Below are 12,355 nucleotides of genomic sequence, written 5' to 3' on the forward strand. Positions count from 1 at the left end.
CACTTGGCTCCTCATCCATTCCCAGGCAGAGCTCCATGGACTCCAACTGCTCTCTCACAGAAAGGACACCTCCTCCTCATCATCATCATCTTCACAGACAGTCCTTCCAAAAAAGCCTGTAATCCTCCATTGCAACACTTCAGTCACGGGAGCCATCCTACCCTGTCTCTGTGATCCCAACAACATTACAGCCCTGCAGCTGCACACAGATCTCCTTGTGTTTATTCCCCAGACTGCATGCACTAGCATACAGCACTTGACAGAGGCAGCCCATCATGTTGACATCCTAGAAAGGGTTTTAAAGATTTCACCACAATAAGTAAATATGTTTGTGATTGATGATTTGAAGAACTCTGCTTGTGATAGACATTAAATTGAGAAAGCTTTTACTGAGTATGTTATCATAGGAATCTTGCATCTTGGACATTGTCCAGAATGTTTTTTCCGAGGGTAAAAAGAGCTGGACCATCACTCACAGCACAAACTATATGGTGCTATTTAAGAACCCACACTCTAAGCTCCAGATTGTGTCCTCAGCCAGACAGCTGTATCCTGGCAAGGCCTGTTCTCTGTAGAGGCATTTGAAGATGCACCATATGGGTTCCTGGTTGTCCATCCAAATGCTTCTACCCCGGAGGTTTTTAGGCTAATAACTCAAACCATGACACTGGTCTTTTCCCGCCAGAGCTTTCTGCCATTTACATATTGGGAAAAAAAAAGAAAAGAAAAAAAGAATATGGCAATAATAGTGAGGAACCAGACTGACAGTCTGTGTTTCTGCCTGTGCAGACTTGGAAATATGATGCCTTACTCTTTGAAGTCTAACCTGTCCCTCCTGGAGCTGTTGTTCTGCTCCTGCCACTGGCAGGAGAAAGCAATACTCTGTGCTCCTTCTGATGACCTGATAAAGGCCATTTCTGAAATTGCCTTGAATACCTTGAAGGGAAACATTATATTAACACCTCACTATGTACACATGCTGAAAAAGGGATGTAAATCCATTAAAATCCTGAGCAGTAAAAATACGTCCTTCAAAAGAAAGAAGCTACTGGTGAAACAAGCCAGAGGGTTTATTGGGCCTCTTCTAAGTTTTCCTCTTTCACTCACCATGGGGCTTTAGGTAAAGCAGGGATGGACTATGTGGAAAAAATGTATCTGGTGCATGTAAATCAACTGGAGCAGCTACAGGTGCTGCCATAACCCAGGGAAGACATGAGGGCTGATACCTTTGGGTACTGAAATGAGGGACATTCTCCAGAAACCAGGTTTGATGGCCTATGAGAAAGCTAAAATGTTTACAGCAGCTCTTCCAAAGTACTTGTCCCACGAGAAGAGCATTCAGGAATGGGGGAAAATAACTCCTGCCTTTCCAGAAGAAAACAAGATAGAGGTGGAAAAGCCCCTGGAGATTCCTGAGGATTCCAACCTGTTCAAGAAGTGCCTTAACTGTATGAAGTTCAATAAGGCCAAATGCCGGGTGCTGCACTTGGGTCACAACAACCCCCAGCAGCGCTACAGGCTTGGGGAGCAGTGGCTGGAGAGCTGCCAGTCAGAGAGGGACCTGGGGGGGGTGATTGACAGCCGGCTGAACATGAGCCAGCAGTGTGCCCAGGTGGCCAAGAAAGCCAATGGCATCCTGGCCTGTATCAGAAATAGCGTGGCCAGCAGAGACAGGGAAGTGATCTTACCCCTGTACTCGGCACTGGTGAGGCTGCACCTCGATTACTGTGTTCAGTTTTGGGCCCCTCACCCCAAAAAGGACATTGAATTACTCGAGCGTGTCCAGAGAAGGGCAACGAAGCTGGTGCAGGGTCTGGAGCACAGGTCTGATGGGGAGCGGCTGAGGGAACTGGGGGGGTTTAGTCTGGAGAAGAGGAGGCTGAGGGGAGACCTCATCGCCCTCTACAACTACCTGAAAGGAGGGTGCAGAGAGGGGGGATGAGTCTCTTTAACCAAGGAACAAGTGATAGGACAAGAGGGAATGGCCTCAAGTTGCGCCAGGGAAGGTTTAGACTAGATGTCAGGAAGTATTTCTTTACAGAATGGGTTATTAGGCAGTGGAATGAATTGCCCAGGGAGGTGGTGGAGTCCCCATCCCTGGAGGTGTTTAAGAGTAGGGTCGTCACAGCGCTGAGAGATATGGTGTAGATGGGAACTGGCAGTGCTAGGTTAATGGTTGGACTGGATGATCCTCAAGGTCCTTTCCAACCTAGTTGGTTCTGTGTGATTCTGTGATAATGCGCATCCACAGTATCAGAAGAATGCACAAGTGCTCCTGGGTAAACCAGGGCAGGACAAGCATATTCCTTCTTGGCTGGCCATGGCCTACATACCAGGTGAAGTAAGGGCCACCCCCCACTCCCAATTCCTGCCATCCTTTGGTAACACAGTATTCTAAGTCTCATTGCTCAACACAGCTCTAGCCAAAGCAAGAGGAGCACTCTTCCCCAAGAGATTGTGGGACTGCTGACCTCCCTGGGGCCTCCTACATGCCCACAGTTTCTCTCTTGAGGACAACTCACATGATGTGTTCCAGGGTCAAAGAGGTATTTCTGAGCAGAGATGCAGCAAGGCAACTGGCTACTGGCTGTGGAGTACCAAGGGTTGTCTTCCTCACCTTCAAGAGGCAGTGCCTGAAAGACAACTCACTGCAGTGTGTCCCACCCTCCAATGCCTCTAGGAGTGATGAAGGGTTCCCCTGTCCCCCAACTAATTCCTTCCTCAAAACAATGGTTTTTGTCATCAGCAGTCAGTATGCAGATGGAAAGAACACCTGAGGGACACAGGCAGAGTTGCAGCAAATTTTGAATCTAAAGAGGGAAATGTGGTCACTCCAAGTGGAGGTGCCCAGTGCAGGGAGAAGCAACAAAGACTCTGTTTCTCTTTTCCTGTCAATCTGCCCCATGAAAGGAGACAGGCTAGCATGTCACTCCAGGCCGGTTTCTGGGGTCCTCACAGCAGGCTTTGAGGGGAACACAAAACCACAACAAAGAAAAGAGGGAAAAGGGTGAGTGGAAGACAGGAAAGGTAGACATTGGTCACGTTTTCAGAAAGCCAAGGCTGCTCGCCTCCAGTCTCCCCTTGCGGGCCAAGCCAGAGGTGGTCAGCTACTCTTAAAACAATGACATGAAGATTAATCCTCCATCCAGTGCCATGTTCTGAGTTCCTGGGAGTCCTTGTCTGAGGCCATTTTAAGAATCTTTAAGGGGGGGGCGGTGTGGGTGGGGGGGCAGCTTCTGCCACAGTAGCGACTGGTAGCAGCTTGGCTGGTAACCAAGGGCATTCTCAGCATCTCCACAATGAGGGGCCCTGAGGGATCTGGGGGTCCCAGTTGTGGGAAGGGGCTGTTCCTGGTCAGCTGACAGTGGAGTCCTCACCTCCCCAGCTAGAATCGCCTGCTCTTCTGCACAGCCACTGCTGGGCCATCTGGGAGGTCAGGGGTTTCACATCTTCCCTTGAGGTCCTCAGCTCTCTGGGGACACTGCTATTTCTCCTGGGAACTGAAGTCTCTTCAGTTTCTCTCACATCTTCCCTTTCTTTCCTCATCTGCGTGGAAACACCACCCCTCCCCCAAATCATCCAAAAGAGATGAAGCCCATTACACAGCAGCCCAGGGGTTCTGGTGTATCTTGTTCTGCTGGGATAATCCAGCACTTGGATTATCTAGACACTTGGTTCCAGTGCTGTTGTTAGGTGCCACAAACCCAGAGATGACAAGGATGAGGGATCAGGAGGTAAGAGGATGAGGGACCAGTGGGTCACCCCCCCACTCCCTGGGAGCACATGAGGCACCCATTGAAGTGCTGCACTGCCAGCGGTGGGCATAGGGTAACCCTGCACCCCAGAGCTGCAAGGGCATGTGAAGCTGAGGGGGATGGACAGGTGGGGTGCCCCACTCCCACGCCCTTTCCAGTTCAGCTCCAAAGTGATCCCATGCACCAGTTGGGGCAGAGATAACAAACTTCATTACTGTTTAAGTTAACCTGAGTCCTGAGTAGGCACCAACCCGCAGAACTCAGGGTTGTTGGAATCTGAACGTCACCCATGTTGTCCTTTTTGTCATTTTGTTGTCTCCAATTAATGGTATTTTAATCAACACTCTGTGGAGCCAGAGTCCCGTTCTTACTGGGACTCTCTAGACCCATACTTCACACCCAGCATTAAAAAAAAATGTTACAAATTTCTCCACAACCTGTCCAGTGCTCCCTCACCCTCACAATGAAAAAGGGTTCCCTGGTGTTCAGACAGAGCCTCCTGTGTTTCACTTTGTGCCCAATGTCCCTTGTCCTGTCACAGGGCACCACGCAGAAGAGCCTGGCTCTGCCTTCTTCACACCCTCCCTCCCGGTATTTGTACACAGTGATGAGAGCTCCCCTGAGACTTCTCTTCTCTGTGCTGAACAGTCCCAGCTGGGATCTCCACACAAGACATGCTCCAGTCCCTTCATCACCTAAATTGCTCGTGGCTTGACTGTCTCCAGTATGGCTGTGACATACAGTTCTCAGTGAAAACACACACCCCTGTGTGTCACAGAAGCTCATGGTCTCAACACTGAGGTACTGTGGGGAGCATTTCAAGGTGCCTGTGACCTCGACATCCCCTTCTCCTCTCGCTGTGGAGCTTGAACTCCTGACTCCATGGGATGAATCTGTAACGGGAGCAGGAACAGTTTGAAAGCTCCATGAAACCTTTAGCCAGAGGATACAATTTTTCATTCAGTAACGAAATGTGCAACCCCTCCTGGCTGTTCTTTCTCAAGGAAAGCTTTTCATTAGCAACTCAGCCCTGGAGTGCCCGTGGGGCCGGGGCAGAGGAAAGCACCTGCTCGGGGTTCCCTTGGCTGTCCTCGGGGGGAAAGGCCGGAGCCCGAGGAGGGGCCCTGTATGTTCCGTGTGAGCCGAGGGCTGCCCGGCTGCCCGTGGGCAGGAGGAGCTCTGCTGCACCGGGTACTTCCTGGGTGCGTTGGCTTCTTAATTGCCCCGTTGCTAATTGGCTCCGTCGAACGTGCAGGGAGGCTGTTGGCGGTACTAACAGCCTTGGGGGAGCCCTTGGTGCATGTGCCCGGGAAGGGCAAAAGCTCTGGGACTCTGTCCCCTGGGCGAGGCATTTCTGAGGCAGAGCTGGCCGGCCGTTACAGACAGGCCCGAGGATGCCCCGTTAGGCAGCAGAGTCTGAGCCCGTCGGGAGGCAGCAAGAGAGCCTGGGGGAAAGCCCGCCCTGCCCTGCCTGCCTTGCCCAGCCCGTCTGCCTGTCCCTGGGCAGCGCTGCCCAAGCGCGGCTCTTTGGTGGCCTCGGGAGCACAGACCCGCAGCGGCCGTCAATGAGAAGAGGTGCTGAGGCCAGGCCTTGACTGCTGGGGGGCCTGGTGGTGCCGGTGTTGGTGGCGGGGCCGGGCGGGCGGGGGAAGCGGCCCGGGGCCCGGGGACAGGCGGGGCCGGGCGGGGCGAGGCTGCCCCTGGCTGGCGGAGCGGCAGCGCCCCCTGGCGGGCCCTCCCCGGTCTGTCCCCCCGCCCCCGCCGGCCCCGCCCGCGGCGGTTCGTGCCCGGCCGCAGCCCCGGCTCCTCTCCCCGTGTCTCCCAGCGCGCAGTAATACACCGCCGCGTCCCCGCGCCGGGGCCGGGCGAGCCACAGGGCGCTGGACCGGCGGTCTGCCGCCACCGACAGCCGCCCCGGCGGGGCCTGCAGATCTTCGGAGCCCTCATAAGCGCTCACGAGGAATGCGGGGCCTCTGCCCGGGAGCTGACGGTACCAGTGGATGTAGTCGTAAGACTGGATGTTGGGGTGGGAGCAGTTGATGGTGACGCCGGTGCCCTCGTTGGTCTCTGCCGACGGCTCCTGCTGCACCTGGGCTCTGCCCGCAGCCACTGCCGAGGAGAAAAGAAGAATCCCTTTGCTTCAGCTGAACATGTCGTGCAGAGGGAGAGGGGAGTGGGGACACTTCACAGATGATGGGGGTGTGATCTGAGAACACGGGATGGAGAGACACTTTCCCTGAGAGTGGTTGTTTGGGGACAGGAATGTATGAGGGATGTTTGGAAGGACAGTCCGAGTGAGGAAGAGGAGAAGACAGTGAGGAAAAGAGATTGGCTGGGATGGATGGATGGATGGATGGATGGATGGATGGATGGATGGATGGATGGATGGATGCAGAAGTGGAGTAAGAGAATAGAGAGGCAAGCTGGGAGGGAATGAGCTTATTGGGGGCAGAAGGGAGGACACAGAAATGAATAAGGTTATAGAAGGCCCCTCCCCGGCCCCCGCAGCCCCTGTCCCAGCCCCCGCCGGCAGCCCCGCGCACCCAGGAGCACCGCGGCCAGCCCCGCCAGCCCTGCGCCCCGGCCCCGCCGCATCCCGCCGCTCCGCCGCCCGCGCCTCGCTGCCCCCCGCCAGCCCCGGCTCTCTGCTCCGGCCGCGGCGCCTCCTCTCCGCCGCCTCCGCTCCTCTCGGCCGCCGCCAGCTCCGCCCCGGGGCTGAGCCCTGCGCCGGCGCCGCTCGGGGGCTCGCCCGGGCTCAGAGTGCTCAGCGGCTCTGCACCGCCACCACTTGCGCTCCCGGCAATCCCACTCTCTCCCTCCTCCAGCAAGGGCTCCCCAGCAACAAGAAGCCTGCCCAGCGCCAGCTGCAGCCTGGGCCAGCAGCAAGGCCTTGGCCCAGCACATGCAGCAGCTTCCCAGAGCTGTCCCCGAGCTCAGCGCCTGCAAACAGCAGCCACTCACCTCCTGCCCATGGCACGGAGGAGGCTGAGAGCCTCCCTTCAGCTGCCCCTCTGCAGGCCGAGCACAATGCCTCCGAGCTGCTCTCTAGCAGAGGGGATGGGAGGCCAAGGGTGACCTGGGCGTGCAGGGTTCAGGGAGGGCAGGGGACAGGGGGAATCACAGAGTCACAGTGTAGCTGAGCAGGGACCCGCAGAGGTTGTCTGCATCAACCCCCGCTTGCAACAGTTCCCATTACATCAGTCTGCTCACAGATGGAGATTGCAAAATCTCCCAGGGAAATCCATTCCTGTTCTCCTTCTTTCTCTTACCCTCTTGTTTAACTAGAAATCTCCCTCTTCCATTGCCTCGACTCATGTCACAGGGGACCTCCATGGTCCAGTCCATCTTCTCTCTTTCTTTTGAACACTTATTCCCTAGATCTGCCAGGAACAATTTGGCTGAGAGAGATCAGTGTCTGCCTGTTCCCTGTGGTTGGGTGTCATCCCCAAACTTGCAGGAAGTTCTGACCTTCGCACTGCTCGTGGTGTTCATGAAATCTTTGGACTATTGATCCTCCTGCTGATCCCTGAGAAAGACCATCAGTACGTGTCTGCTAGACGGGCTTTGCACCACTCATCAACAACTGTTTGAGCCTGGTAGTCCAGCCAATATTCCACTCACATTGACTGAACACATTTCTCACAAATTCGTTCATAATGGAAGTATGAGAGAGGCTGTTAAGGTCTTTCTAAACTCTAGGTACACAACTCCCCTGACCTTTCCCTGTCCACAGTGCCTGTTACTTCCTCAGAAAACAATGAGGGTGGCCCTCAGCTACACTAAAGCCTCAGCTCAGCAGCAGCTCCACGGAGAGGGGAATCAGCCCTGGCTGAGCTCTCCCAGCAGAGCTCCCTGGCACTGATCTCCCCGAGGTCACTCAAGGGAAGGGGGGAAGCCTTGGCTGCACTGTGTCCAAGCTGGGCCTGAGCCCAGGCAGACAAATATTCAGGAGGGGAGATGGGCTTAGAACATTTACCCACTGTACACAGCCCACAGCAAGAAAAGGAGGTCTCAGGAGCCAGGGGCTGCACTTCAGAGCCTCTTCCCTGGACACATCTCTAGCAGGCTGGTGCCATCACCGTTCAGCTGCACTCAGGCTCCTTCTGACCCTGGCAACCTGCTGCTCTGTGGTGCTCATGGACAGAGCAGAGGAGAGTGTCTGGGCCATGAGCAGCACATTCCCTTGTGATGAAGGACACACAAGGACACACACACACAGGCTCATGGATACCAGCATGGAATGGTACAGGAACTCGTACTGCCACATGCATCCACACAAACAGAGCTGCTCACAAAATCACACAAGACCAGAACACACGTAGGAACACACCCAAACATGGTCTCTGCTGAGGACAGCTGGGGACAAGAGCAGCAGGGCTAGAGCATTGTGGGCAAGGACAAGGCCCCAGGAATGCTCATACCACTGTTGGTGTGTTCAGAGCCTGCACAGAGAGCAGACAAATCCAAACAGGCCAGAAATGATCCTGAGGGCAGTGTTAGGCAGGCTGGGGTCAAAACCCAGCAGCACAACGCAGACAGAGGGGAGGAAACAACCAGTGAGCAATGAGGTGAGCTGAGGAGGGAAAGAAAGAGATGGACTGGACGTGGGCACGTCCTCAAGCATGGGAGCCCATTGTTAACAACAGACCAACACTTCAAACAGCCCTGATAGAGTGACCCAGACTGACATCACTTGCCTGCTCTGGAAACATCCAACACTTGAGCTGAGTCTTCTGCCAGCACTGCTGCATTCCTGCCCTAGAAATCCTGGGGCCTTTCATCCCAGTGCTCAGAACAAGCCTTCACTGGGGAATGGGCATGGCACAAACCTGGAAATGAAAAGGAGCAGTGCAGGAAATGAAAGCACAGCCCATATCATTAGCTGCGATGGTTTGCATTCAAGATGAGCTTGTCAGAACATTGTTACCTCTGCAAAGGTGCCTCTGGTCCTGCGGCAGTGAAGGGCAGGTATAAAAGGCAGCCCAAGTCCCTGCTCTCTCATGCACTTCTCTTGGCTCCTTCTGCTTGGGAACCAGGTGAGACTGAAGCCCCTTCTCCTCCTCTTCCAAAGGAGATCTCTCCACAACGAATGTCTCAGTTTATATTGCTTTGTCCTGTCCTACATTTTGGATGTTGTCATGACAAAGGGAAGTGGGGAGAAGGTCTGCCCAGAAAGAGTCCGTAAGAAGGCTCAGGTGTTTTTCAGTTTATGAATTAAGAGAGTCTCTCTGGTCCAGTCTGCATTTCATAGGGAGATAAAGACCATGTGGCCCCTGGAACAATTTCCTTGTTCCCCACTCAGCAGTGACCTTGACTGCTTTGTGCCAGGATAACCAGGCAGCTCCTCACCCACCCTTGTGCTCTGCTTCCTCCCTGCCCTCTCTCCCAGGTGCACCTCCACCCTCAGAGACATGTTCTGCTATGACCAGTGCCTGCCATGCCGGCCCTGCGGCCCGACCCCGCTGGCCAACAGCTGCAATGAGCCCTGTGTCAGGCAGTGCCAGAACTCCACCATCGTTATCCAGCCCTCCCCCGTGGTGGTGACCCTGCCCGGACCCATCCTCAGCTCCTTCCCACAGAACACCGTTGTGGGCTCCTCCACCTCCGCTGCCGTTGGCAGCATCCTCAGCTGTGACGGAGTGCCCATCAACTCTGGGGGCTTTGACCTCTCCTGCATTACCAGCCGCTACTGTGGCAGAAGGTGCCCCCCTTGCTAAAGGCGCTGGCAAAGCCCCAGGGACACACCTTGAAGAACTCAGAATGTTGTGCTGGCCAGAGGATTGACACTTTGGAAGTTGTTTTCGGGATAGCTGAATGGCTTTGTCTTCCTCTCCATTTTCTTTGCTTTGGTTCCCATTGACAGCAAGATCTCTCCAAGTCCAGCCTGGTGGGGACCATCTGTCTCCTCTCCCTCTATGGGGCAGGCAGATGAACATCAGGCAGGAACTTCTCTACAGCCAAGAACTGCAGAGTCATGGCTTCCCCCCGGGGATCCCTGCACTGCTGACCTCCACTTGGAGTGATTTTGTTACCCTCTTTTGACTCATTAAATTTCTGCTGCGTTCAAGTCTGGTCTCCATGTGGTCCTTGCCCATTCTAACACTTCTTAAGATGCCAGAGGAGAAGGGTGTTGCTCTGGGGTAAAATCAGGTGAGAACACAATGACACCCTTCTCCATTCACAGAGAATGGGAGGCTGGGACACCCTGCAGTGGCTCCTCTTTTGGGCACCATCCTCCATCCTTGGAGCTGAGGAAGTCACCCCTGGCTGCTCTGCTGCCACTGACCATCAGGCCTTACCTTGCTGTGTCTGTGCCCACAAATGCCCAGAAAGGCAGGAGGCCCTGAGGGCTCAGCAGCCCCAAGAGCTCTTGAGGAAGCGTGTTCCTCTTGCCTGTTCTTAGTTGGAGCTTCAGTGGGGTGGTGGTGGGAGAGTGTGGGTCTCCAGAAGATGATTTGCTTTGCAGAATGGCAAGAGCGGTATTTTGGAGAACAGCCCTTGGGATGGCCCAGAGCTGCTACTCCAGCTCCTCTCCTCTCCAACACCCAGTCAAAGGAACATGGCCATCACACATGGGCAGGAGTCGCAGCACAAAGTCGCCCATCACACAAAAAATCAAACAGCTCTGATACAGAGCATGTAGGGGAACATGGAGATCAGCAAGGACAAGGGTACTGGGTGCAATTCCCAAGAGAGCTGCAGGCGGGTGCAGAGCTCTTGACTGCTTCATTGGTGCCCACCGAGAATTTGTGCTCAGTTATTGGCTGCCATTCTGGGGCGATGAGGATTTTTTCACATCTAAATCTCACCCCTAACTTGGCAGCCATTAGAGTCTCAGATCCTATTTCCAGCCATGAAAATCCAGATGGTTGACAAAAGTGTACAAGTGGAAGAATGGGAATCCCCCTCCCAATGTCCTCCACTGAGAGGGAATGATGGCTAACGAAGCATATCTGAGAACGACTGAAGGCCAAAAGTTTCAGTCTCTCTTGCCCAGTGACTTCCTTCCAAAGATGCTGGAGGGCTTCCTCAAACCAGGGGACATACCCCTCTCCTGCCATAGCTGCATGGCCCAGCTGTCCTCCTCCCAGCTCCTGGGCAGGGACCAATGCTTCCTCCACCTTCTCATGGCCGATGGCCACTGCTTGGTTACCTGCATCCCACTGTGCCATGGGGCCATCACGCATCAGGCTGTGTGCACCTGGCAGGTGGCAGGGACATGGCTGGCTGGTTCCCTGCCTCCTGCTCTGCACACAATACTCACCTCCCACTTGGTTTACTGCGGGCCCAGGCACATCCACCACTTCTCTGGTGTTCCACCAGCCTTCCTGGACATGGCTTGTGCTGCCCCATCTGACAACAAGGCTGGGATCACATTCCGTATTGGTGATGTGACTCTCGGCTGCTTCCTCTTCATCCTCACTTCTTACAGGTGCAGAGCGAGAACCATCCTGTGTCTCTGCTGTGCGGGATGCAGGCACTGGGCTCTCTTTGCCTTTGCCTCCCATTTCAGTGCTGTGGCCTGTTTCTATGGCCTGTGTGTCTTCACCTCCATGGGAACTGACCTCAAAAGGGTCACTAGACAGAGCGGTGGCTGTTCTTTACATCGCTCTTACTCCCCTGATGAAATATTTGTTTTACACCCTAAGAAGCAAACATGTGAAAGCTTCTCGTAGTGGTTCACATCCAGTAAACAACTGTCAGGGTGGTAGTGTTTGACTCTAGAAATGAAGAACAGAGCTTTTTCTTTTGAAGAATATGCTGTAAAGCTTGACTGTCTAAAACTGGGTAACCTTTCTGTGAATGGGGTCGGTAGAGTGTCCTGGAGAGGGGACAACAGTTTTCCCACTGCTGTGGCAGTGAGTGAGCACTGGCATGAGTTGCCCAGAGAGATTCATTCCTCAGAGATACTCAAAACAACCACCTCGACACAGTCCTGAGCAACTGGCTGTAGGTGGCCCTGCTTGAGCAGGGGGCTTGGACCAGATGACATCCAGAGGTCCCTTCCCACCTCAGCTGCTCTGTGATTCTCTCATTCTGTGAGAGCAACTGATGTAGAGCAGCTCAGGGTTCCCAGCACTTGAAGGGATGTAAGGTCACGGACATAATCCTCCCTTCCTTTCTTGTCATAGCACTAATAATGGGCATTTTAAGGAATGCTTGGAAGAGGCTGAGTACCTCTCTTACTGGAACCAGGCACTCTCATTTCTGGTGCCCCAGCCTCACTGTCTGCAGCCTGTGGAGACACCCAGGCTTGTCCTGGGGACACCACGCTCTGCTGCTGTGTGAATACACCACTGAGGCACCATTTCCTTTACAGAGCAGGGGCTTGTGCCCCACCCCCACATCTCCCTTCAGGAGACCACTAAGCACAACTGGGAGCATCTAAGGCTGTAAGAGTTGTCTCACTTGCAATGTGGGGATTCTTTGTGGCTGCAGCAATATGGATGTTCTCTGGCTTTTACATTATCCTTCACACACAGACTTCACATGTGGAGAGGCTTAGTGTCTGCAAAGGCCATGACAACACGGCCTCTGCTGTGGTTTGTCTCTAAAACTGAAAAACAGCTGACTGAAGCACTGCCAAACCCTTGAGCTCA

At 54.2% G+C, this 12,355-nt stretch overlaps 1 protein-coding gene and 1 pseudogene across 1 annotated transcript; one reads left to right on the forward strand and one right to left on the reverse strand.

The window, feature by feature from the left end:
- Nucleotides 1-4,573: 4,573 nt before the first annotated feature.
- LOC141953261 (uncharacterized) lies at nucleotides 4,574-8,022 on the reverse strand (annotated as a pseudogene).
- Nucleotides 8,023-9,166: 1,144 nt separating this feature from the next.
- On the forward strand, nucleotides 9,167-9,472 carry LOC141953717 (feather keratin Cos1-1/Cos1-3/Cos2-1-like). The gene has a single exon (XM_074892510.1). It carries the CDS (start codon nucleotides 9,167-9,169, stop codon nucleotides 9,470-9,472), a length of 306 nt encoding a protein of 101 aa, XP_074748611.1.
- Nucleotides 9,473-12,355: the final 2,883 nt, after the last annotated feature.

Source organism: Strix uralensis, chromosome 22 (genome assembly GCF_047716275.1).
Source record: "Strix uralensis isolate ZFMK-TIS-50842 chromosome 22, bStrUra1, whole genome shotgun sequence".
In the NCBI taxonomy this organism is placed as follows: Eukaryota; Metazoa; Chordata; class Aves; order Strigiformes; family Strigidae; genus Strix; species Strix uralensis.